Below are 25042 nucleotides of genomic sequence, written 5' to 3'. Positions count from 1 at the left end.
TGCCCCCCCAAGGTAACCATCTATATAAAAATGACTCTCAATGATGGAAAGACAAGTTCTGCATTACATGACACCTGACCGGCAAACAAAAAGACAGAACCTGCCAACAGACATAAGTTGTGGCAGAGGAAGTAGGTCATATGAAAGCACTCCTTGCCCTTTCAAACGGTTTCACTCCTTCCTGGATTTAATCAGATCCTTATTTCTCATGAGTTTTGAAGACGTAAGCTGAGGCTTCTGGGACTATGCCTTAGGATCCAAAGAAAGAGAGTGTGTTCCTTTTGTGTGTGTGTGTTTGGCGCTGTGGCTAAGGTCTTTCAGTAGGAGTTCCTGACTTGAAGGTCGTCCAGATGGAAGCCTGTGTGATTTGTTAGAGCAAGCCACCGTGTTGACATGTCATCTCCAGAGATCTGGTGCAGCAACAAAAGCAGACAGCTAAAAAGCCATCACACAGAGATGGTACAAACCGGAACCACGAAAACAACATGAATGGCTAAAAACGGCGAGTGAAATATATGTTAAGGAGCAACTGACTCACATGACAAGACTATGAGGAACAATGTAGAGTGAAATTTAAGAAATGGATAATGTTAATGTGTCAGTGACAGGATGAAATATTGATGTCAAAGGAACAAACTTTAGAGATAAAGCAATCTATAATGTTCATGCGATGATGTAGTTTCTTTCTGATGGTTTGTTGTATTTCTCTTTCTTCTTTTGTGTATATGTGAAATGGGAACAGACAGCTGCTGAAAAATTTCCAAATTAAAAAGTAATAATGTTGAAAGATGGCATTGTATACTTATTCACTCAGACAACTACAAACTAAACAGGAATGGGAAGCTAAACTCATCTACAAACTAGTGCCAAGTTTACAGGCAGTGTTCTTCAGAAGGGGAACAATAATGTATTGCTACGGTATGGCAAAGTAGTACTCAGTTGATATGATCTTCAAAAACTGGGCAACATGACCGAATTCCCACCAATGAGGGCTCGGGGCTGTCTGCAGCATTTATCTTTGTGAGCACAAATGTCTTCAACTCAAATGAAACTGCCTTGTTTCCCCCAGCTAGAGTCATCGCCATTTGACAAGACAGTTTGCCTTTTGGCTGATACCAAATAATTAAGTTGCAAAAATAATTAGAGGAAGGAAAGAAAAGCAAGTAAGTTTGAAGGGCCAGAATGTTAAGGGGCAAGGACAAGCAGATGGGAGACGTGAGATTGCCGTATGTACAGTGTCCCTCGAGACTTCCACATCACCATCTAAGCATCAGGCAACAATTTAGAAGGAAGAAATATTTCCTTTACAGGCAGAGAAGGGGTGTAGACACTGAACCATTCGTGCTGCATGCCACTCCAACTAGTCATGGATGTTTTCAGTCGCTGGTGCCAAGTTTCTTAATTCAGTTCTGGCCCAGCAATAACATCCCATTTCATTGATGAATTTCCATCCATTCTAGGACATGATTTTTAACTATAGTTGCAATGAAACGCTCAATTAACGTTTGCACTAAGAATGGCTGCACTACAATATACTGCCTTTTTACATGCGTAGTCCTTCAGTTCACTCTATTATCAAATCAAGTTTCTAACACCATAATTCTCAGTTTCCCATTGTAACTTATCTGTGTGACAGGTGCTGGCTTAGATTAGCTATACCACAAAGAAGCCCCTGTTTCAGACAGAGTTTATTTATTTAATGTGCTATCACACTGAATAAACCTCTAAAACCACAGTGTGGAAAAGCATGGCATGTGTGTACACAAATTTCTCCTGTTTGTCATTTTTTAGGATGCACTGCTATACGCTTATTTCACCTCAATTATGCAAAAGACAAGCGCTCTTATTGAACACATACTTTGTTTTTAAATATTTGTAGCTGAATTAGAATGGGATTTCTGATTTGTTTGTTTTTTTGTCTTATTTTTAAAGTAATCTTTAAAGACACTGCAGTACATTAAGAACATACTTTAGTTTCCTCGTATAGAAATATATACAGCGGGGCCTCTATAATCCACTACAATGGTTTTTAAATGAAACAACCAAGAAAAGATTGAACTAGAGACATTCAGATTTAATTCAGTGTCTCTAACCAAAGTACTGAATTAACTGTTTAGAAATTAATTACAGACATGTTTATACATAGTTTCTCATTTTCAGAGGCTCAAAAGCAATGAAAAACAGTGACTGAGTTGCAGTAAGGTTAAGCCTGCTCTCTTGTCACTTCATGAGCAAATAAGCAGATGAAAGATATATACTTGTATCCAGTTACTGTTCACTGAAGCTTTCAATATGAGGTCAAAAGAGATGTCTATGCAAGCAAGAGGTCATCTTTAGGTTGAAAACCAAAAATGAAAGTATCAGAGAGATGGCGAGAGCTTTAGGTTAGCCAACATGGGACATTCTTCAAAAGAACGAATGCATTGACCAGCTCAGCAACACCAAAAGGCCTGAAAGACCACTGAAGTCTAAAGTGGATGATGACAGGATTATTTCCATTGTTAAGAAAAACAACCTTATAACTTTCAAGAACACTCTTAAGGAGCCGCTGTATCACTCTCAAAGTCTACAATAAAGACTTTAACAATGAATGTAAAAACAGAGCTTTTACAACAAGGTATAAATCACTGGTTAATTTCATTAAAAACAAAAGTCCATATAAGGCTTTCCTAGAAAACATCAAAAAGAACCTGCACAGATCCAGAAAGTTCTTTGTACAAATTAACCTCCAAAGACATTAACTCTCTCATGGCATGCATTTTTAATTTCTCTTTGCTATTTGGGCTGATTGGGACCTGATGAATGTAAAAACAAAGAATTACGTTTTTGTTTTGTTTTTTTTACCTGATTTTTGTTTCTGAGAAAAATCGGATGCACATATGAGGACATTCATTTTAAATTTCGATAGAACAGTGGCAGTATAACGTCCTCGTAAGTGGATATCAGGCCCTTGCAGAGCAATATTTAGTATTTTGGTCTAGACAACCCAAAATGTGATGTCCACATATGTGGACGCCAGGTCCTAGGAGGTTAAAACCTGGGTTAACTGGTACTAAATGGTGCAAAGAGAAAAGTACAGAAAGGCAAAGGAACAGCTCACGATTTGTAATATTTCCAAAGCAAACATAAACAAAAACTAGTGAACAGTTACTTTCATAACAAGAAGTTTTAAGTAGTTTTACAGCTCATACAGAACCAGGCAATCCATGTGCGTTTCCTTGGAACAATTTTCCTTTAGAAAACAGTCAAAATAACTTTAAATCAGATGAGGTTTTTAACTTTATGGACCAAGTCCCAGAAATTTTTGGTTACACCTGCTATAATACAGAGCTCTGTACCACAAAATCTAAGTGTTCGTATACTGGTTAGGATAGGTTTTCCCATTCTGGGATATTTTTTGTTGTTGTTGTTTCCTTGTTTTGTGTGTTAAGGTGAAATGTGTACTATTTCAGCCTGTCCTGACATCCTTCTTGCTCATGACAGTGATCAAAATACTTCAGCTCAGCGTTACTAAGTAAGCAGCTTTGTTGCTAGATTTTACCACTTGTCATGACTCTTTAGCAGATTCCCCCCCCAAACACAGCAAAATAGCTGTTTGCAGTAACCTATTGCACTGCTCTCTCTCTCTCTCTCTCTCTCTGCTGTGTTCAATGGGTGAGAAAACTAGCAAAGCTTCAGAATTACAGAGAACAGTGGTGCAAATTGTGAGGAAAAAAAAAAAGACAGAAGTTTATCGCTGACACACATCACGTTTTTCACACTTACATAAAAAAGAAAAACACAAAAACAATGGGCATAAACCTGGCCCTATTTAAAAGCAGAATGGGACCCCTGAAACACACACACATACACCAATAGGAGACAGATGTTGCTTTCACATGATGTCACTTTATTCTGCTTTTTCCTGAGTTATCTCAACACCACTTCAAGTGCCTTCTAGAGCTTGAATCTTTAAAATAAAAACAACAACAAACAAACGAAAAAACCAAAATCATCTTATGGCCACATTGCCATTTGGGGTCAGTTTCAGGTCTGTTTCCTCCATCTTTTCTGTCAGGATCATCTGGCACGATGGACAGATGGATGCAAATTACCAGTTACCAGGACTGGTAGCTCATCATCATCATCATCATCATCATCATCCAGTCAGAGGTATCTTATGTAGCCCAAACCCTCTAGCTGCTGTCTCAACTAGCAATCGAATGTTATTTATATATTTAGTTTTACTATTTTTACTACAGAGAAAACTACTAACACGTCTGTAGAGTATTTTTTTCAAACACAACCATACAATGCCTCTTCTGGCTGAGTTTCCAGGAGAAGCCTCCTTGAGATTAGATGAGCAGCCATCCATGAATCCTCTAATATCTTTGGAAGGATGTTAAAGATTGAGTTTTGAAATTTAAAGCATTATATTGCAGTGGAAATGATCATTAACAGACATTTATACCACTATAAAGCCATGATCTTAATAATAACACAAGGGGGTTTGCCAAAACTCCCTGATCTGCACAGATTCTCATATGAGCTGTATTCCCTTGCAGAAGAACGCCCTCTTCCATTAGCCCAGTTATTTAATTAAAACTCAGTGTGTTAAGAACCAATCTCGCTGAGCAATTAGTGGACTGTCTGATTCAACTTAAGAAGCAACAATCCAGATCCAATGTTAATAAGGAACTGGAAAGTTGTGTTACAGTTCTTTATCCAGACCAATAAAGGCACAATAGCAACAAAGAGAACAAGAAAAATATTACGCGAAAGCATGGACATCCCACAGTTTTAAAGATTGATTTTAATAGACATATAACTATGTGTATGTTTCTGTATAGACAGTAGGAGAGAACCTAGATCTAGAACAATGCAGAGTCATTGTTAGTGTATGCATGTATTCATTTTAAAACAAATCAGACAGCAAAGATGATGAAGTGCGGGTATTAATCAAAATCTGAACAATTTCACTTCCACATCACAGATCTATATCTGCCCCAAGGATCTGTAACGCTGACTCAAGCTCAAAGCTTTGGTTTTTTGTGTGTGTGCAGTGGAGGCACTTGGATAAACAGTTACACCCCATGGTGGCTCCAGGATGCGCTGTATTAACTTTGTATTATTTTAGGACTCATTCCAGGAGAGGGCATAGCACACAGAGAAAATGCTTGTTTCCTGTGACCAATTTAAACACAATCTAAGTCAGTGGGTCTAATTTTGTTGTGCTTATTCAGGAGATGATTTCTCCTGAGGATACAGAGAAAGGGGAAAGAGAAGAGAAAGGGTTTTTTAAGTCACCCCTCCTGTGGTATCTCTTGTTGCAGTGCAGGGAGGCCTGGCTACAACTGTTACCAATTGGCCCTGGTGTGACTGACTGTGTTTGAGGGTACTGCTAAAACACACACACATACACACACATCTCTGGGTGTAACTGGAACTTCACTTGGCACACGTAAAGGCACTCAGCATGATGATACTACTCATAGCAATTATGGTATTTACAAGAAGTTGCACAGTCTTGGAAAAGTTTCTTTCAACTTCTTTCTTTTTGGCCCTTGACTGCTTTTTGTACACAAACCCTGAGGGTCTATGATGAGTGAGGAATGTAGCGTTTACCTGTTTTTAACATAAGCACAAAACTCAACAATCAATTTAATGCTGAAACTAAAGACAAAAACAATGAAGACAAAATTGGATATGCACAATCAGGCTACAAAAGGTGAGCCTCTCTATTCCGGGGATTCCTATCACTGTTTAAATATTCACAATGGTGATCAATAATTTATAACTTCATTTGCCAACATCAACAGTTCTGCAAAAGTCTTTTTTTTTTTAAATCATGGGGCTAACCAAACATAATAAGATTCATTAGACATCAGAGAATCTTAAATAGCATTTTTTTAACTACAGTGGAAATATGATACACAAATCTTCCCACTTAGGCAAACCAGATGGAAAATGAGTTAAAGATGTAACGCTGTAGAAAACAATGTATACTACAAGAAATGTCTTGTACATGTAGACAAGTGTCTACATGTACATGTAGACAAGAAATTGAATAAGGAAGACCATCAGACAGATGTACACATGGACTCCAAGCTACACAATTATTTAAGTTTTACATGGGTAATGGCATGAAGCGTATTTTTTAAGTAAAGCTAATTTAGTGTCTTCCCAGAATTGACCAATTTTTGTGTATTTCTGACCAAATATGCATGTGTGCTGATGGGGTTTGTAATAGTATCAACATACGCACAATTTACACTCCCAACATCTGGCCTTCTGAAGTACTGATCCACATGAGAACAGATTAGTCTCACTTCTGGGCATCATTGTTTCTGGCTCCAACAAATCAGTGAGTTGTTTCAAAAGCACTGACAGACGCCTCCACTCAACACATTGAGGTGGGGGGTAAGATTCCCTTTTATTGCATCATTACATTTTCTCCCACCAGGTTATTGGCTGCCACAGTGATGATGGATGTCTTGCTTTTGCAACTCATGCCATGTACACACTTGCCAGTGATCGAATTATAGAAATGTTTATACATATTGTGGGACAACCTTTGCTTTCAATGAAAACTTTGCATTGGCACTTTTGTTGTCAGCTTTGGAATAAATTTAACTTTACTATGCTACCAGGAGAAGACGTAGCCTAACGATCGCTGAAAGAGGCCCTCCACTACTGCGTATTCATTTCAAACAATATTCACGCTGTTACATCAGTGATTTGCAGTTCCTTGAATTTCTGACTGCAAGTCTTTCAACAAGGGAGCATAAAATATTGACAGGGCTCAAGTGATAAGTCAAATATCATCTTATTATTCTGCAAACTTCAAACTAGCAAAACACGGGTCCTGGCATTCATCAGAATGATACTTTACCTAATACCACCCATCTGAACATTCCTCCAGACCAAGCCCAGGCTCGAAGGAGAGCTAGACAGTATTAAACAGGTGGCTGTACAAATGATGAACCTGAAATGTTCATCTTATACGTTTTATTTTATGCAGTCTGGATGTTTGTATTGAACTGATAAATTACATAAACTGGCATAAAGTGATGCAAATATACCAATATGCTGGAAAAGCACTGATCAACAACATGTAATACTATTAAATACATGCTTTCACATTTCGTGCTTTAATCCTAAACATTTGTGTGCCAACCTGAAACCGAAACCGGCTGTGTGTCCACAGACAGTTTCACCTCTCTAACCCTGTTACGTTTACCAAAAGATCAATCACCGCACATGACGGACACCAAAAAGAACAACCAGCTGATGAATGACTTACTCAAAATTAGGAAGAAAAAAACAAAGACTTCAAAGAACAGCACATAAATTCAAAAACCTGCCCATTAGTTCAGTTTTAGCTGATACTAACCATTGGGTTTATATTTGTTAGACACTAAATACAAAGGTGAAGGTTTTACATTTTTTTCCCACCAAACATTGGGTTTTCCCCAGATAATCTATTAGCCATTCCGCACAAGCATATGCATGTGGATACAGTAAATTTCATAGGACATGTTTCTTAAGCATAAACCAACAGCCCTGGACTCATATATGGAAAAAAAGCACCAAAGAAACATCTGTTATGCTGCTGTCTCAACCATGTTAAGTAAGTTAAACTGGCAACGTTACCACAGTTCTTTCAGCCTCAAATTATACTTGTATATACACTCACCAAGCAGTTTATTAGAAACACCATACTTGAACACTGTGCTCACAGTGTTCAAGTATGTTAATGCTCTGTGCCATGGAATCCACTAGACAATTCGAAATACAATATGAAGGCATTATACAGTCCCAATCAAAAGTTTAAGACCACTTGCAAAATGGAAAAAAAAAATCATATTTTGTATGGTCAGATCTTAACAAGGTTCCAAGAAGAGCTTCAACATCCAACAAGAAGCATGAAAATAACGCTTAAACTTTAAATTCTAACCAACTGCAGCCCCAAAACAAAAACTTCAAAATCTTAAAGACACATAACAAATGTTATGGAAATCTTTTTATCTTTCCGAACAAAAAAACAAAACAAAACAAAAACATTTTGCCAATATAGTGGATTTTTAAATCACCAAATAACAGTATCGGTCTTATAAACTGCATATCGATTTTTACTCTACACTGTACCATACTACAACCTTACTATCATCTACCCCACCTCCAACCTCCCCACTCTTCTGTCTCTCATGTAGAAAGTGTCACTTCTTGCCAGCTATGTTACGTACCAAAGGTAAGGTGATCAGGCAATACCTTCCATATTTATTTCAATATTTCGGCCATCCTAGTTGCCTATTCTTGGATGTTCCAAACTTAATCTCGGATTCATTAACAGTCATGATAGCAGAGCTGGTATCATTACAAGCCGCAACAATGTGACTGTTACCGTTTTCATCTTGTGAGTCTGTGTTTGCATGTGTGTGCGTCACTGAGGAAAAACACATTCACAGTAACACCAACTGCGACAGTGAAACTACGACAAAGGTGGTGTTGAAATGCCAGCAGGTGTTTGTAACTATGTTTGTCATTCTGTGTGTAGGCAGATTTTGACAAGGGGATAGAGCAAGAACATTACAGGTGAGAACATTACGGAGAGCATGAAGTGCTAATAAATAATTAAAATGAGAACTATAGAAATGAAATGCATTATTATTAAAAATAAATATAGGAATCTACTTTTTGAGATATACGTAGATGTAACTATTTTAACTTGCTTCAGTATTTCTTTGTATCAATTCCCCTATTTTTTGCTTTTCTCAACTTTCCCGTTCATTTATTAATTCATTTTAAAAATATATATTTATGCAGTCTTTATATATTTATGTTTTTTCCCTTTGCATTTTTCTCAGTTTATATTCCAAAGCTTATTTATTTCTAAATGTTAATTTTACATTTCCTTCTGCAGCTCTACTTCATTATGTAAATGCAGTGGCCTTTTCTAAGTCTTTCCAGCAGCACAGCATGATTAAAATATAAAGCCTTTGGAAACAGCATGGTTCTTTACTGGAAATGATTAGCACTGCACATATAAACAAACAAACAAAAAAAGTGAACTGATAGTACTGGCTCAAAAGTACCTAAACCTCATCAGCAGAGAAAATGATGTCAGCTTGGATAAGTGGTGACTATAAAACATTTTATGATCTCACATTTTCCAAGATAGTTACGAGCCATCAAAAGAATATAAACATTTATTACAATTAAATAAGATACTATCCACAGAAACAACACAAAGAAAGCCTCAAAAAAGTGTTGAATTACAAGGAATGAAAAAAAACTTTACAAACAGCTCTTTATCCTGTTAAATTAAACTGTTATGATGGCCAGCCATCACTGAAAAGTGAACAGTGAATATGAATTATAGCTGCCAGTGTATTGCATACAATTATTACACAAGTCATCTGCTCTGACTTTTTAGAATTGATGAAAAAAGGTCTAAAACTCTTAAAGCGCTCTACAAAGACCAACAGCACTGAGAAGAAGTTTGATTATTACCAGGCTTTTCACCATCATCACCCCTCTTATGGCCAGGTGCCACCAAACAATGTGTGTGTGATGAGCATGAGGGTGCCAGCACCATCAGTAGCAGCAGTATAAAGCAGGGACCACCCTGTCACTGGCACGGCACCTCCAAACCAGTCGCGGTTACACTTCATCACTACCATCACACTTCATTTGCAAGGACACCCGGGAGTGGGTGGCATATTAAGAAACAAGGAAATAGCAAAGAATGAAATATCATCAGTTTAATTGAATGAGTTTCATAGGACATGAGAACAGGGAAGTACCTGGATTCTCGAACAGAAATCAGGTTATCTAGTGCACTTCCTTGTTATGGTCAAATTAACATTAAGAAGACTACATTAAAAATGAAATGGTCATGTAAAAGAAAAAGACAATTAATGCAGGATTTCCTTTGACAAAAGCCCATTGAATATTTTTCCTTTTCAGCAATTTTACATGCAAAAAAACACTATGCCTGTGGTAAAGAGTCTATCCAATGTTTCCTATTCCCTATGTTCTCTGTGCCCCCCATCTGTCTCTCTCTCTGTGTCTATGGTGTGTAGGTGGGGTCTCCCTTCACTTGACTCTGCTCATCCCCTGTCCTAGCTCGATTACCTGCCTCCCACCAACTCACCTGTGTGCACTCAATTTACTTAGACTCTGACCGCAGTGGTAAGAAAATGCAAACTGACTTACACGAAAAGTGATTGTAGTGTAAGTCTTCAAGTCAGACCCTGTTTCACACATAATGCACAGGGTTTGTTGTTACTAAACTTTCTCTCTTACACTTCAGCATCATGTCCAGCCTGACTGTGTCTCTGTTGTTCCCTTGCCCATCCACAAACCACCAAAAGCTCTCTCTGCTTGCTGTGGTCTTTCACCACTGCAGCTGCAGTGCCAATTGCCTGCCATTCTCTCCACTGCCCCTGGATTTCTGCTCTCTGCCTTCAGCCTGATCCTTTAACCATCATTTACAGAATGTGAACACTTATGTTCAAATCCTGCATTTGCTTCCTGTTATTTGTAACAAGATAGTTTTTTCAAAATCATATAACTTTTAAAAACTACAAGATTTTATATTTTAGCTGTCAGAATGTTAAAAAACAAAAAAGTAGGCTTGGGAGGAAGTATTATTCCTTTAAAATGAAATTACACTGAAATCACACACATTTTCACTGTTGCTGGAACTAAACCATTTATACATGCATTCTAATAAAACTGAGCATGAGCTTTCTCAATTGCTATTTTTAAGTGATTAGAGGCTTTCCCAATAACGGAACAAATGTGTTTTAATTGAAATAATCTGAGTCAAATAACTCATCATCCCCTGTGGTGAGTGGAGCTTCCCGGCAATACGCTGGCCAGCTGACTGACTGAGGAGTTATGGAGGGACTTTGATCTTCCAGCCAGACCCTGTTTCACACATAATGCACTCTGACGCATAAAGACACATATGCTCTCATGCTCAGACACTGAGACAAATACACATGTATAGACATTTTGGTCTATCAGCATCATAGAATCAGACACACAGCTAGAGAAAGACACAAGGTTCTTGTATGTGACATGCTTCCAACAAGCATTTATGTCTCAAAGAGGAGCAGAATTAATTTACAGTGCTTCTCAGAGGCACCACTGAGCATTACAGAGTTGTATCATACCTAATACAGATGTTTTCCTGCAGAGAAGAGTTTGGGGCCAGTGGGTATTTATCTTCTGGGGATCAGTGGGGCATGGAACATGAAACATCACAGAGGTGTTTTTCAGCCTGGAAAGTTCTCAGAGATGCTGGGATCAAATCCGGACTTTACTTTGGATCTTGGTCTGTACAGCTTTCAAAAAGGTTCTTGAGTTCAAGTCGGCATTTCTGAAGCCTCTCTGAAACCTTTAAATACTAATAGGTGTTTTTTATAGAAATAAGACAAGAAGGTCAAACCGCGTTTTTACTTCCAACCAAATTCAATCATATTGACTGCAAATAACTTGCAGCACTTAGAACAGAAACATGATAATCTGAATAAGTTACATTTTCAAATTGTTTGTTTTAGCTGAGCAGGTTTGAACATTTAAACAAATATTTAAGCAAACTACGCCAAAAAAAAAAAGGGATGGACAGATATATTACTTTTCAGAGACTCAAAACAGAACAATAAAGTTTTTATGAAACCATTTCATTGAGCTTAGTATTATTTGTTTTCCATATGTTTACTCAGCTTTCTCAGCATGGCACAACTATTTGTTCCCTCTATGTCATTTATATTTATGAACTTTAAAAAGCGATCCAAAATATTGCGCTGAAACACAGTCATGCCAGGAACATATATTTGAATTTGAAACTGACAGAGTTAGGGACATTTGGCAAGCTAGGCTGACAGGAGAGATGAACTGCTGAAGTTTGTGGTGGATTTAGGGTAACTGCACTCTACTCATGAAAACCAGAATGAAAGTTTGGCCACCAGTGCGGCTGAAATAACTTCCCATTTCAACAGCCTCCCACATAATTGTGGGCAGCTAGGAATGATGGAGGGTACAAAGAAACCGGCACAAAAACATGATGCAACAATACCACATGCTTTGCTGCACTTAAAAACACAGCTAGATGCGCAGACAATTAAACAGTGAGAAAACCACATGTATACACAATGACACAAACACATTAGGGCAAATATGTGACTGTAGCCCAAGTAGCTGGACTCTACCCTCATATAAATCAATGACACACACTAACAAATGTGTCATTATCATACTGATCCTATTAAGTATGACAGTGTATTACATGTATATGCTGAAAGCATTTAAGCAGCTGCACCTACAGCTGTCGCATAATTACAGAGTTCCTCCAGATGATGAGTCAAAAGGAGGCGGTGCTGATCACTGAAGGAGAAGAAGAACCCTCCTCAGATGATTGAAACAAATTAACAAAACCTGTGAGAGATCCTATGACTCCTTCTTCATCTTGCCTAAATGTGGATCATTCCACCCCCACAACACAAGGACACAAGTTTAAATAATTACACTTTGTAGGTGGAATCACACAGTTTTACTGAGTCCTGCAGCTGCTGTGCCGCCACAGCCTCTACTGCCCACTAGTGGATTCATGTGTGGGCTACACAAGTCTACTGCTGAACAACTAATTACAGTGTTTCTATCATGGCCACAGAGCAAAGAGCAAAAATATAAATAAACAAAACCAAACTACTTTATTCACTTTACTTAAACAATTCACGTAGCCTTGTTTCATTTCAGTTCAGTGAAAGTCTTCTATGGCGTTATTTTTGTGCCACTATTCTGAGCGCACGTAAAAATAATTTGAGTGCACGTAAAAAAAGTTTGCAGGTGCAAGTGTTGCATTTTGAGGAGAAATTTATTTTGAGCAAAGAAAAGCTAAATTTGAGTGAACAAAAGTCATTGCTGCGTGCAAAAAATGTATTTCAGTGTTTGCTATTATCCACACACACACACACACACACACACACACACACACACACACACACAACAGCAGCCCCTCTCGCAACGTGTTGCTCGCGCTCTCAACGTGTTGCTCGCGCTCTCAACATTTCTGGCCGTGCGCGCTCAACTCTTTCTGTACACCGTTATATTTGTGCCACAAAACCAGCCAATCACAGACTTGGATGCAAAAAATCTGATTGGCTGTTTTGGTCTCCAACTTGCACCTGCAAACTTTTTTTACGTGCGCTCAAATTTTTTTTACGTGCGCTCAGGATAGTGGCACAAAAATAACGCCATAGTCTTCACTGCATTTTGCAGTCACTTTTCAATAAATGCAAATAAAACTTAACTGAACATGCCCCCCACAAAGCTGTCCAGTTAGGAGAAACATCGGTGTGTGTTGGTCTTCCTTAGTATGGAAAGTGTGTGCCCATTCACACTGCAACATTAAAGTACTGCTTGGCTCAGATGTGTCACAATAGGAGCTTGGAGACAAAACTACAGGCTGGGGTTAAGTCAAGAGTGAAACAGATGAAGCTGATAACAGATCAGAAGACTTTTTTAAAGATGATTAAAGACTTGTTGCAATTTATAATGGAACAGTGATGTATCACTTTGAAGGTTAGCTGATAGGCATCACTTAAAGGCCCACTTGAAGCTTGATTCTGCCAAATGCCCCACCAGCGTAATAACAATACGGGGCATGTTATGTCTACCAGTACCTTGCACATATTTTAGTACAAACAAGCAGTGAAATTTCAGAACACTTAATAGTTCACAGTTATGACTATTTTTTACTTCATGTAAAATACTTTATTATTGATGTTCCGAAAGATATTTTGTTTATTTTCAATTTAAAGAAGAGCTATTGTGCTTGTTACTTGCTTGTTTATTTTTTTTTCTCTTATTTTCATTTTAACCATTTCCTCCACTTTAGATTTTTTTTTAATTTGCTTGTGATTCTTCATTTGTCCATTTCTTTCTTTGCAATAGCTTTAATAAAATTTGTTAACCAACTTCTTAATAAGTAAGCTCAATTAGGCTGTCTTCACTGTAATTCCTCTTCACATCTCAATATTGCACATTCTCATCGTTGCTTTCTGTCATACTGTCCTTCCTGGTTCTTTCCTAACCTTCATTTTTAATCCCTTGCTCTTCTTAAATGTCTCCACTCAATCACTGAAGGGATAAAACCGCTTCACCTTACTAGCGGCACAGTACATTTGTAAGATTAGCCCACCATGCTCTCTACCGCACCGTCTGTGATTGCGCCAACTTACATGTGAGGTCTTGCATTAACGTCTAGCTCTCTGACTGGACAGTGGTCTCTTAGCTCTTCATGCAGATATAAATACGACCTATGTGCCAATCACAACTTGACAACATGTGCTGTACATGTGGTCCACACCTTCGGCACAAACAAAATGATCACACACTTAGACAAGGCACTCACACTTTCAAACACACACACAGACTCTGAGGGCAGGCTGCTAAAGAACAGATGTATATATGTGCACTTGCGCACACACGCACACATTAAAACATAAAAATGCCCAGAAGATGAAGGTGCAATGTTCCCCCTGTGCTTAAATGGGAACCACGTGCTGGCTGTGGGTTGAGGCAGACTTAGTAAAGTAAGTCCTTCCACTCATTATGTGGGATGACCCATGCTTCCTTGAGGCTGAGGAAAGTGCAAGGCAGCTTTCTGCTAGTCGGCCCTTTGAATGCAGCCTCCAAACCAGAGTGGTTAGCAATTATATAAACAGAGGAGGAGATTTGTTCCCGTTGTCACTTGCGTTAGCCAAAAGGAACCTGCCAGACCAAGTCGGAGTCCGTCTAAGGTACCATTAAATGGCAGGGAACCCTTTGGTCAGAGCCAATGGAACTGGCAGCTGTAAATTGCAAAGGTTCCCATCCATGAATACCACCAACAGCTATAAAGGTAATGTGATTGCCCCCCAATAATAAATATAAACATCAATGTACTGTCAAATTTCATTTGAAATATATACTTCACAGCTCCTCCTTGTTTTGCATAGAACGTTTTCACACTAAGATTACTAATAAATAAGGTTTACTATAAAATAAAATTCAAATGTATATTAATACTGTAGACAGTAACACCAAGAGGTAAAGTAAGAATAGCTGAATAAAGCCTTATTTAAGGTGTTTATGTGGTACACAAATAGATTTTGAAAAGCATGACTTCCTCCCATGGCAATCTTCTAATTCAATTAAATTCTTCTGATTCAAAAAGGCAGCAATGGGTTGAGGCTGTATCCGTCATCATTCTGAGCTGAATGAGTGAATTAATGTCTGGACAGTTGTGTGTCATACTGGGAGTGTGGGAAAAGAAAAAAAACAAGCTCCAATAAGTCTCACAAAAATTAGCAATTGCTGTATATTATATTATCTATCTATCTCTCTCTCTATCTATCATGGGTCATGATGACTCATGAGTCATGGCTTAGTCTAAAAGCCGTTATTTTAAAGGTTACAGGAATACTATATGTAAAATTTGTGTAATCTATAATAACAAATGGCAGTAAGGTGGTGTAGAATAAGACACTCTAAAGCACACAAAGATAGATTACTGGCAATAAAGCCAAATTCATCAAAGAACACCTTGCCCAGTGAGTGTTTGTTTCCAACGATGTCTCATCTGCTTATAAGACAGTGGTGGGAAAGGTTGTTGAAATCATACCTTCTGGATTTTTCCCCCCCATTTTCCTCATTAGTCTACTCTTTTTTGGTAATATGCACAATTAATAGTTTGTGAAAAAGCTTACAAGTGCCAGTATGGTGGCTATGTATATTGTGAGAATTGATGGACTAGCTAGAGAGTGGAAGGGAACCTCGCCCAGTCTCCATACAGGCCTGTTGGTAGACATCTGGAAGGGATCCGGGTCTGAAAATGAGCTAAGTATGATAGACCACAACTCACTACTGCATCATACTGTATACTGGGCTTCTTTGAGTGCCTGTCCACATGCACAGCATGTCTGTTAAATGTGCATCTAAGCACTTTTAAACATGCATGTACATGAAAGCTAGAAAGCAAAACAATAAACCTAGAACAAAATCAGGTCCCCACAGGAGTCGAATCAATCTGTCTCCGCAGTTAACATGATAAAGTTACTACAAAGCTGGAAGTAAGAATAACTAGCCGCATGCTAATATCTCAGCTGGCAGATTCTGTCCATTACAGATATACAGATACTCTTATTTTTCCATAGCCATTCATTTTCAGTGAGACAGAAGCAGGGGTGTACTATAACTATAGGTTTTTCTACTCTTTCTTATGCACACAGAATATTCTGATAATATGATTTTGTCCAATTTTGTATGCAGTTTCTAAAACACAGGCAGCTGACTTCAACACAGTTTATTAGAGGAACTAACAAAGTCACAATGCCAAAGAGGCAATACTTGAGCTGAACAGACCATAAAAAGATTTTATTTTAGATTTCTTTTCAAAAGAAACATCAGCACCCACAAACCTGCAACGTCAGGATCATTTGATCCACAGACCTGTGGTTCGGGTGGTTCTTAATGTACTACAATATCACTTACATTATGATACAGAGAAACTAAAAATGAGTCACCCATGATGCATAAAAAAGGCACAAACTGCTTTAAAACTGGCTTCGTCATAAGTTGGCCACTAGAGAATACCACTTTCAATTTCACACTTTGTTTTTCCATTGATGTTGGACTTTTGACATTATTGGTGGTTAAATAATAAAGAATATGTAAAACGCTTATACAAATGTGTTTCCTGTTGTTTTCGATGGCTGGAAAAATCGCTTAAAAAATAACTAATGCATAAAATTGTCACAATGTGGTACAGAAGTTGTATGTTCACAAAAGATTTTGTTTTACTGTGAAACCTTTTGATGTGATTTCAGTATTTGCTGAGCAATGGCTAACCTTCTTAACAGTGGCAGGTGAGATGGCTAAAGCAAGCACAAATGTTTTTCCGGGTGTCTCCACCATGACTCTCTTTTACCACTTTGACAAACCATTTTTCTTTCTGGAGTACGAGCAATCCTGCCACTGGCTTTTTAATGTGGGGCCTTTCTTGCAAACATCTATCACCAGCACACATTTGCTCCAGATGGATCGAGATAAATCAAAGTCAAGATGGTGAACAAAGACTGCTGCTTGTAATGCAAAAAACACATTGGGGAAAAAAAAGACGGGTGAAAACCTACACGTTAGGATGTGGGAAATTATTTTATTCTATTCCTTTTTTTGGTTGTTTTGGAGAGTCAAATCTCCTTATAAACACCTACGTTTTTCATACCCTTGATTGCCATGGAAATCTTGTTAATTTCCAGCATCAATATTTTGCTGTACTTAAAATTTTTTAAATGCTTTATTCAAGCAACAAGCCGGTCAAAAAGAAATCAATGTTAATAAACAGTAAAAGATATGAAAACTTTGCAGTTAAGGATTACTTCAAAGAACAAGTATGTGTGATAGAAAGTAACCTACTGGCACTGAGCCACCGTGTCAGAAAAGCACATAAGGAAACATTCAACCTTTTAATGTATGGATTTTTTCATGCAACCCACCACAGAGTGAACAGGACTACCAATGACTATCACATTGAGATCAATCACTGTTTATGGCGGAACTCCTGGAACATCGAGAAATTCTACACAAAAAAGCCAGTGTAATCACAAAAACAGTCAAGAAAGCTTTTCTAAATAAGAGAAAGGGTCTTAGTCCACTGAGGGGGGACAAAGAAAGCATGATTGATGGAATGTCTTTAGACGTTTTTCCATTAGTGTCTCAAAATGTTAATTTCTTTACTGTTCCAAACTAGATTATTCATCATTCACTATTGGTGACCCTCATGCCACTGTCAGCCCCCTCTCCTTCGCAACTTTATCAATAAGACACCAAAAAGGCCTTAGACAAAGATGGATACCAACATGGATAAATAGAGAAATAAGAACACAGGGACTCGTGATTGATTATGGCATATTTCTGATAGCCCCAAAAGTCAGGCTGGACAGAGCATCTTCATTTGGCTGGCTTTTGTTTTCCCATCAGACGTACGTCTATTAAGTTTAAAAAACCACTTTAAAGCCCTTCACGATGTCCTTAAAGTTGTCATTTTCTTATGAGAAATGAAATTATGAGAGTGTGGAACATTTTCCCTTCATCCTCTGTAGCTCTCAATAATTCACAGTCACACACACACCAGTCAGCCAATCTGGTGGTCACATAAGATGATGCTCTTTTTCGGCTCATTGCAAGCTTGACATTCCTTTGATGACAACACTTTTCTGGACATCGCTAACTCTACGCGTTTCCATTTCGTCTGGAAAACACTACTCACTAGTACCAGCCTAGTTTTCAAACCAAGTGAATCAAACAAACAATAAATCAATCAACAGCTCTAACCACACAGACTTTCTGCCAGTGCCATCATTAGTATAGTTTATTTGCTCACTGAGCTGTTTCTAAAAGTAGGAGCAACCAAGAGGTCTGCGTTCTCTGGGGTAGCTGCTGATGTCACTGTGCAGCAGTGAGTGCCTCTCTCCTCTCCATCTACTGTTTATTTGAAGTCATTATTCCTCCACATATTGGCCCTTTAAACGCTCTGCTAGAGCAGAATCAAATCAGTGATTTAATAATCAGCTCAAAATTACGTCTACTGTGATCTGTTTTAAAAAAAAACAGCTAAAAGATTAGTGGACACTTGGCAATTAGCACACTTCAGTCTGGGTGGCGACATGCATCAAAAGGTTACACAAACTGACCCATTGCAGCGGCCATTAAATATCAATAATGATATCAAAAAGAACCAATAGTAGTTGGTAAATGTAAAAAGTAGTAAATGTAACTTGCCGATCGCAGACTGATAGTAGACCTATTCCATATTATGGCAACACTTATGGCAGGTTTCAGTGCCAGTGTTGGTATGTTTGACAATCTCACAGCAAAAATCAAATGAGTCATTTATTTGAATAACATAAGCTAAATACAAAATTCCTGACCAAAACTAAGCAGAAAACTTTCACTCTCTGCGTTTACATTTCCTGGTTTTTAATTACATATAAGATTTGAAAGAACATCCCTTTACCATACATGGCATATTTCACTTCTGCAGTATTTCACTACCAGTCAAATCCAATTCAAATGTGCAATTTAAAATCTAACAAACGAGACAGCCTCAAACTTTGGCCACCCTTTTCAAAAAAAAGCTAATTTAGTGAGCTTGCCACTGTCTGTCACTCATGAGTAAAAGACATTGACATGGACTGATGTCACCGCTCCAGGCCGCAATATGAGAAATATCAACACCAATAAAGCAAAATTAATGTTGATCTTTCTTGGTAGTGAGGAAAACTACAGCTGACGCGAGCTGTTTTAGTTGGTGTCGGACTATTTTCGGCAACATTTATTGTGGAAATGAGAACATAATAATCTTTGGCAACATTACATAAGAAACATTAAAAGAAAAAAACTGATGATGACATGTCATTTAACTAATTGTACCACATAAACAACAAGGATTGAATTTCGTATTTTACTGCAATTGGAAAGAAAAGTTAGAAAATGTGCAGTTTGCTCATTTTAGTCTTTTGCTCAACGCAAAGTGAGATAAATGGTCTGCTTGCTCATTTCTACATTTCAGTTCTTTTTGATTCAGTCAAACTGAAGGGTTGAGGGCTTTGGGTTCATCTTAAAACCTCTGAAAAGGGTCAACTTCATTGCTGACCTCACCCGGAATCGTTTCCCCAAAAGGAAATGACTGCAACCTCCACTGCACTTTGGTCATGAGCTAGACTTGACGAGCCAAACTACAAAGAGCTTAATCTATTTATAGGGAAACACTGCTACAGTACAGTGATCAGGGGGAAGAGGAACCCCACAAGACGGAAAGACAGCCGGACGCCGAGGTTACACGCCAACTGTCAAGATCAAGTAGAAGTCTTGACATTCTCCTACTTTAAAACTTAAATCCATTTCCTCTACCTCTCAGAAAACATTCTTCTGACTTTTTATGTTGTCAATTTTTATGTTAAATGCAAGTAAGAAAACTGCCTTGAGAAATCATCCTTTGTACAGAGGAAATAATTTCTGTATTTTTCATTTTTGATGGCAAAGAGCATCAAATAATTAAAGTTTTTATGCTTATATACAAATACAGTTTGTATCTAAGCAGGAGAAATTATAATATATCTAAGTTAGGAATACAGCTACATTTAATGCAAGTACTCAAAAGATCTACAGTTGTGTTGCTAGGATAGAGTAGTTTCAGTTTTAGTCACCGTTGTATCATTTTCCTAAATCAGTTCTAGAGACATTGTCACTAAGTAAATTTAAAGTGTTTTTGCAATTAAAAAACGAAATAAAAATATATAACATATTCATCCTTTTCATCTTTTCATCGTTTTCACCCCCCCAGTCTAAGGGGTACAGATATTACTGACAAGTGACGAACAAAAAAGACAACAAAATGGAAGAGAGTAAGGGGAAACATTTTTAAAAGGTTATGAAATAACAGTCTGCTGTCAACAGTGAGTGAGATGCAACTGAAAGGGCAGAAAAAGAACAATCATGGGAAGCAACATAGGAAGGTTAAAATAAAAAAAAAAAGAAATAGTGGAAGAGCAGGCGCTGTAAATCATAACCTGGTGTAAACGAGTTAAAAGAACTTTAGTCCTGGCTGTAAAATGTGGACTGAGAACAAGAAAACTGTAAGAAGCTCAGACCGCTCCATCAGATGATGTTTATACACTTTAACAGCATCCCGCATGTCCCCAGATGCCAGTTTCCTTCACGCACCACAAACTGCTTCCATAACCAACACATACAGTGAGATTACTACCTAATATATTGATTAGCAGTCTTGAGAGGAGAAAAAAACGTAGTAACAAGTGAAGGTTTTTACATTTTTACTTCAGATTTGGTTCAGGTTACAACACATGGGGTCCATTACCCACAGGTGTCACATTTTTAGGCCTTTACAGCAATGAAGAATTCAACTACCAGCAAATCTATTTTCAAGATTCACGTGAGGCCTAAAAACAAGTTTTTGTTTCCAGTGCTAAAATAAAACAAGAAAAATAAATTTTAAGTTTCAACTCCCCCATTGTCCAATCAGGTTCATATTTAATAACAAAACTTTGCAACAAGCTGGGGAAAAAAAAACTTTTCAAGGCACAATAAACACACTAGTTGGATAATTGGAGCAATACTCTGTCTCTGATTCAGTGTGACAACAGGAAAGCAGACAAAAGTCATTCACATTTCCTTTCTTTCTATTCCCTTCACTGATCATTGTCAGCCATCATCAGTTAAACACCTGTCATTTCCTCACAGCAGAAGGAAATGTTGGACGTTTTCATACCGAGATCATTCGGTTATACAACCTCTAGACTTGTTTGGGCACAACTGCTCAGACAGGATATTACAGGATAGTACAACGCCTCCTACTCCCAACTGGAAACTGGTCATCAAAGCAGAACCATAACTGTACTAGGAAAAGGAAGAAAAAAACAAAACCACCAGACGAGCAGGTCCTATAAGGTTAATCAGACAGTCAACGAAAAGAAAAAAAAAAAAATCATTCTTTTTACTTTAACTTGGCATCACACTACGAAAATTTGTTTTATAATGTCAACAACAATATAAGATTTAGGCTTTATCACCTATGGATCTCTGCAAATACACAACACCAATGTTTACAGTCACTGCTAATTGCTGCTACTTTGATGTTACGTGTTTTTAAGATAAGCTGGCTAACCACGGAGAGAGAAACCTTCAGTTTGAAGTTTACCCACTTATACTCAAGTGTCTGTGACAGAATCCTAGGCATAACGTCATTCAGCCTCACCACTCCCTTATTATTGCTGTGTGTTAAAATATCTACTTTCCTCTTTTATTGACTCTCACTTTTCCCCCCTGATTTTCACTAGAGGAACTGACAGATTAATGCATCTGTGCTTTCTGTCAGTGCAAACATTAAGAGATAGCACTCACGGTTACATTTTCTTTTTACAAAAAGTGATAAGATATGGATGTACTTCCTCTTGGTAAGGCAATACCCTCAGGAGGTTGCCTATTATCCACTCTAGTGTTTAGGGAGCAATGCATTAAAGTAATTGTTTACCAGTTGACAGATGTTCATCTTTAAATCTTGCGTCTCAAGTACCACCCATCTAAGTGAAAAAAAAAGAAAAAGTCTGGAGCAATGCGCTCAATTCTGTACAGCACATCTGCCTGTGATGGAAGCTATTTATGGATTGAGGAGTGATATTTTGCCAGGAATAACTCAAAAGAACCATTAGTTCTGAGTGAGCAGATCTGTTTTTTTCATTTATTTAAGCTGCCTTAGCACAGGCAGATGTATGACAAAGGACATTGGGGCAGACCTAAATGTGATGCCAGGTGCTCTGATAATAGTAGGTGTGTGCTGGGCACTGTTAGTTATGTGGTGGTGTGGGAGAATATTAATGTCCATGAGGCAAGTAGTTCCACTGCAGAAGAGAGGTATGGCTGACTGCTTTCACACTGTGTTGTGTAATGTGTCTGGAATTTGATGAATATGTACAGACACACACACACACACATAAAACCTTACCATTCTGTTCATCCAGTTCATTGCCAATCTCCTGGCCCATTATCTTCTGTCGGCTGATGACAGCTGCTAGTGCATCCAAGCCTGCATCCTGAGCTGAGATGAGAGGAAAGAAAACAAAGACTGTTACAAGCTTGACCATGAGACGAAAAATGAATCAACTGATTTTATGTATTGTAATTTACCATGACTGCAAAACAAGGCAAAATGAAATGAATGTGATGAATGATACACAAAAAAGACAAATGTAGTAGTGGTGACATATATATGTCGTAAATATTTGTGAAACTGGAATGACAGGCTGCTCGTAGAAGAGAAGAGAAGAGAAGAGAAGAGAAGAGAAGAGAAGAGAAGAGAAGAGAAGAGAAGAGAAGAGAAGAGAAGAGAAGAGAAGAGAAGAGAAGAGAAGAGAAGAGAAGAGATTTGGCCTCTGCAGGTTTCTAAGTTTGACACACTCTTTACCACAGGAATGTTTTTTAACCACAAGTTCATGGGCTTGCCATTACCCAACTCCACCAGAAATCCCACGTGGGACACAAAACCTCCATATGGTTTGGTTTCATTGTCTTAACAGGAATCTCTGATCCCAAAATGACAATAACCAGAGCCGTAATGGAGACATTGCAATGAAGTGTCATATGGAATCAGGTGAACTAATGTCTGGGTGTTCAAGTCATGTCAGAGCCAAGAGACAGGGGGAAAAAAAACGGTGGTGAGTTTACGATATTCCTTCATGGTGTGAATTATGATGATGCAGTTATATACTTTGTTCGGTCAGCACAGGTTTAATACACATATGGTAGTGCCTGGGACTTACTCGTTATCTATTTATTTTGCTGCTTCCACCAACACTTTATTGTTATCTTCTTATGTTTACTAAGGCAAATAATACAGGATACTGTATAAATGCTACACGTGTACTGTACTTATATATATATATATATGAAATTTACTATAATTTTAATTGTTCTTGAACAGTCATGTAGTTACCCTCAATGACTCGTTGTTGCTGCTGTTTAATCTCTCCAAAGGTCAGCCCCTTGGTCTCATCCGATTCGTTGATCAGCCAAGGGTTGGCTGAAGTGCCTCCACTGGCTCCTGCTCCTCCGGCCATCAATGTGGACCTGTGACATATAATCATAACAATTCTTAGTTTCCCAGCATTCTTCCGAAATAAAACAAACATAAATAGTAAAAAAAAAATAGGTCCATAATGAAAACTAAAAATTTGCTTTGGAAATTAAATTACTGATACTTTCCAAACAAAGCACAAGCAGCAGTTAAACTATGAAAGTAAAATGCACATCTGTACTATTACAGCAATTACCTATACCAGAAAAAAATCAATCAATTCTATGCTTTTTCTAGGATCTATGACACCCCCACAGATCACAGAAAAACACTGGTTATTTGCTTGTCTTTTAATGATTGAAAATGCCTCGGCTCTTGCAGTATGTAAACAGTGCATGTTAATCTGTCACAGAACTATGGACTGCAGAGGTTTTGCTCTGACAATGTGACATACAAGAAAGCTCTTTACACTATAATGTGCTGCGCTAAACAACCCTGTGTGGTTTGAAACCTATTCTCCTCCTAATAGCTTAAAGCTGTGTTTCTGACCCCCACCAGTTTTGACTGTCATGCTGTGATGGGTTCAGGGTCTGTGAGTGAGGCTGGTTTTAATTGCGTCTCTTCAGCGCTGTCTGTTGGTCAAACCCAACATAAAGGACCTGAACCACATACAGCTTTACCAGAAATCAAGACAGAAACTGATAATTTGACTGTACTTAATTTTAAGTATTTGCTGTTTTATCAACCTTTCAAACCCAGATGAAAACAGCTTGCTTTTTTTGCACAACTAACACAGAACACTACTTTTATCATACCCCCATTCACAGTCTGCTGACTGCTTCAAGTCACCTCTGAAGTAGCCACTAAAGTGCTATTAAGGCTATTCACAATGCAGGCAGGCGGAGGCTGATACAATCTGAAAAGAGGGTGAGACAAGGCATTTAGTCTAATCTCTCCAACAGGTTTGATTACTCTGAGACTATGTGCCAGGCTTCCACTTCCTCCATGCAAGTGTTTTGTGTGAAAATCCAATTAACAAGTCAGCAGGGAGCGCCAGAATCAGTCAAGTGGATCTCTTGGTACCCACAAAACACAGACTGCCACTGCAGAAGCCCGAACATCCCATTAAGGACTGAGTGACTTAGACAGGTGAGATTTAACTACTTCCAACTATTTCCACTGCAATAAAATACAATGGAAAGGTTCAGGCATAACAGTGGGAAGATGGATCCATGGGCCAGCAGGGTTAACGCAGGCTTCAAAATAGCCGCCTTCTTAGTCTGAAATGGAGATGCTTGGAATATATTGTTTTGGGGATGGATTAAAGTGTCCCTTTGGCAATGTTGTTCTACTTTTTTTCTATCCAAAGTTCTCACAAAAAAAGAGTTTAAAAAAAATCAGCTTAGATTATCCAGGCAT

At 38.1% G+C, this 25042-nt stretch overlaps 1 protein-coding gene across 2 annotated transcripts in view; it reads right to left on the bottom strand.

Annotated features, from left to right (window-relative positions):
- stx8 (syntaxin 8) overlaps window positions 1–25042 on the bottom strand; it is a 44945-nt gene that overhangs the window by 15936 nt on the left and 3967 nt on the right. For both annotated transcript variants that reach the window (XM_086296185.1, XM_086296186.1), the window contains exons 5-6: window positions 23543–23676; window positions 22556–22648 (exon numbers count right to left, since the gene is read on the bottom strand). In XM_086296185.1, the coding sequence (XP_086152311.1) occupies window positions 22556–22648; window positions 23543–23676 (227 nt within the window). The remainder of the gene's footprint in view (window positions 1–22555; window positions 22649–23542; window positions 23677–25042) is intronic.

This window comes from Aulonocara sp. 'chitande type north' Nkhata Bay, linkage group LG6 (genome assembly GCF_057382095.1).
Source record: "Aulonocara sp. 'chitande type north' Nkhata Bay isolate Kocher_YH1m ecotype deep benthic linkage group LG6, A_spYH_male_GT1.1, whole genome shotgun sequence".
In the NCBI taxonomy this organism is placed as follows: domain Eukaryota; kingdom Metazoa; phylum Chordata; class Actinopteri; order Cichliformes; family Cichlidae; genus Aulonocara; species Aulonocara sp. 'chitande type north' Nkhata Bay.
This window is presented reverse-complemented; position numbering and strand designations above follow the sequence as displayed.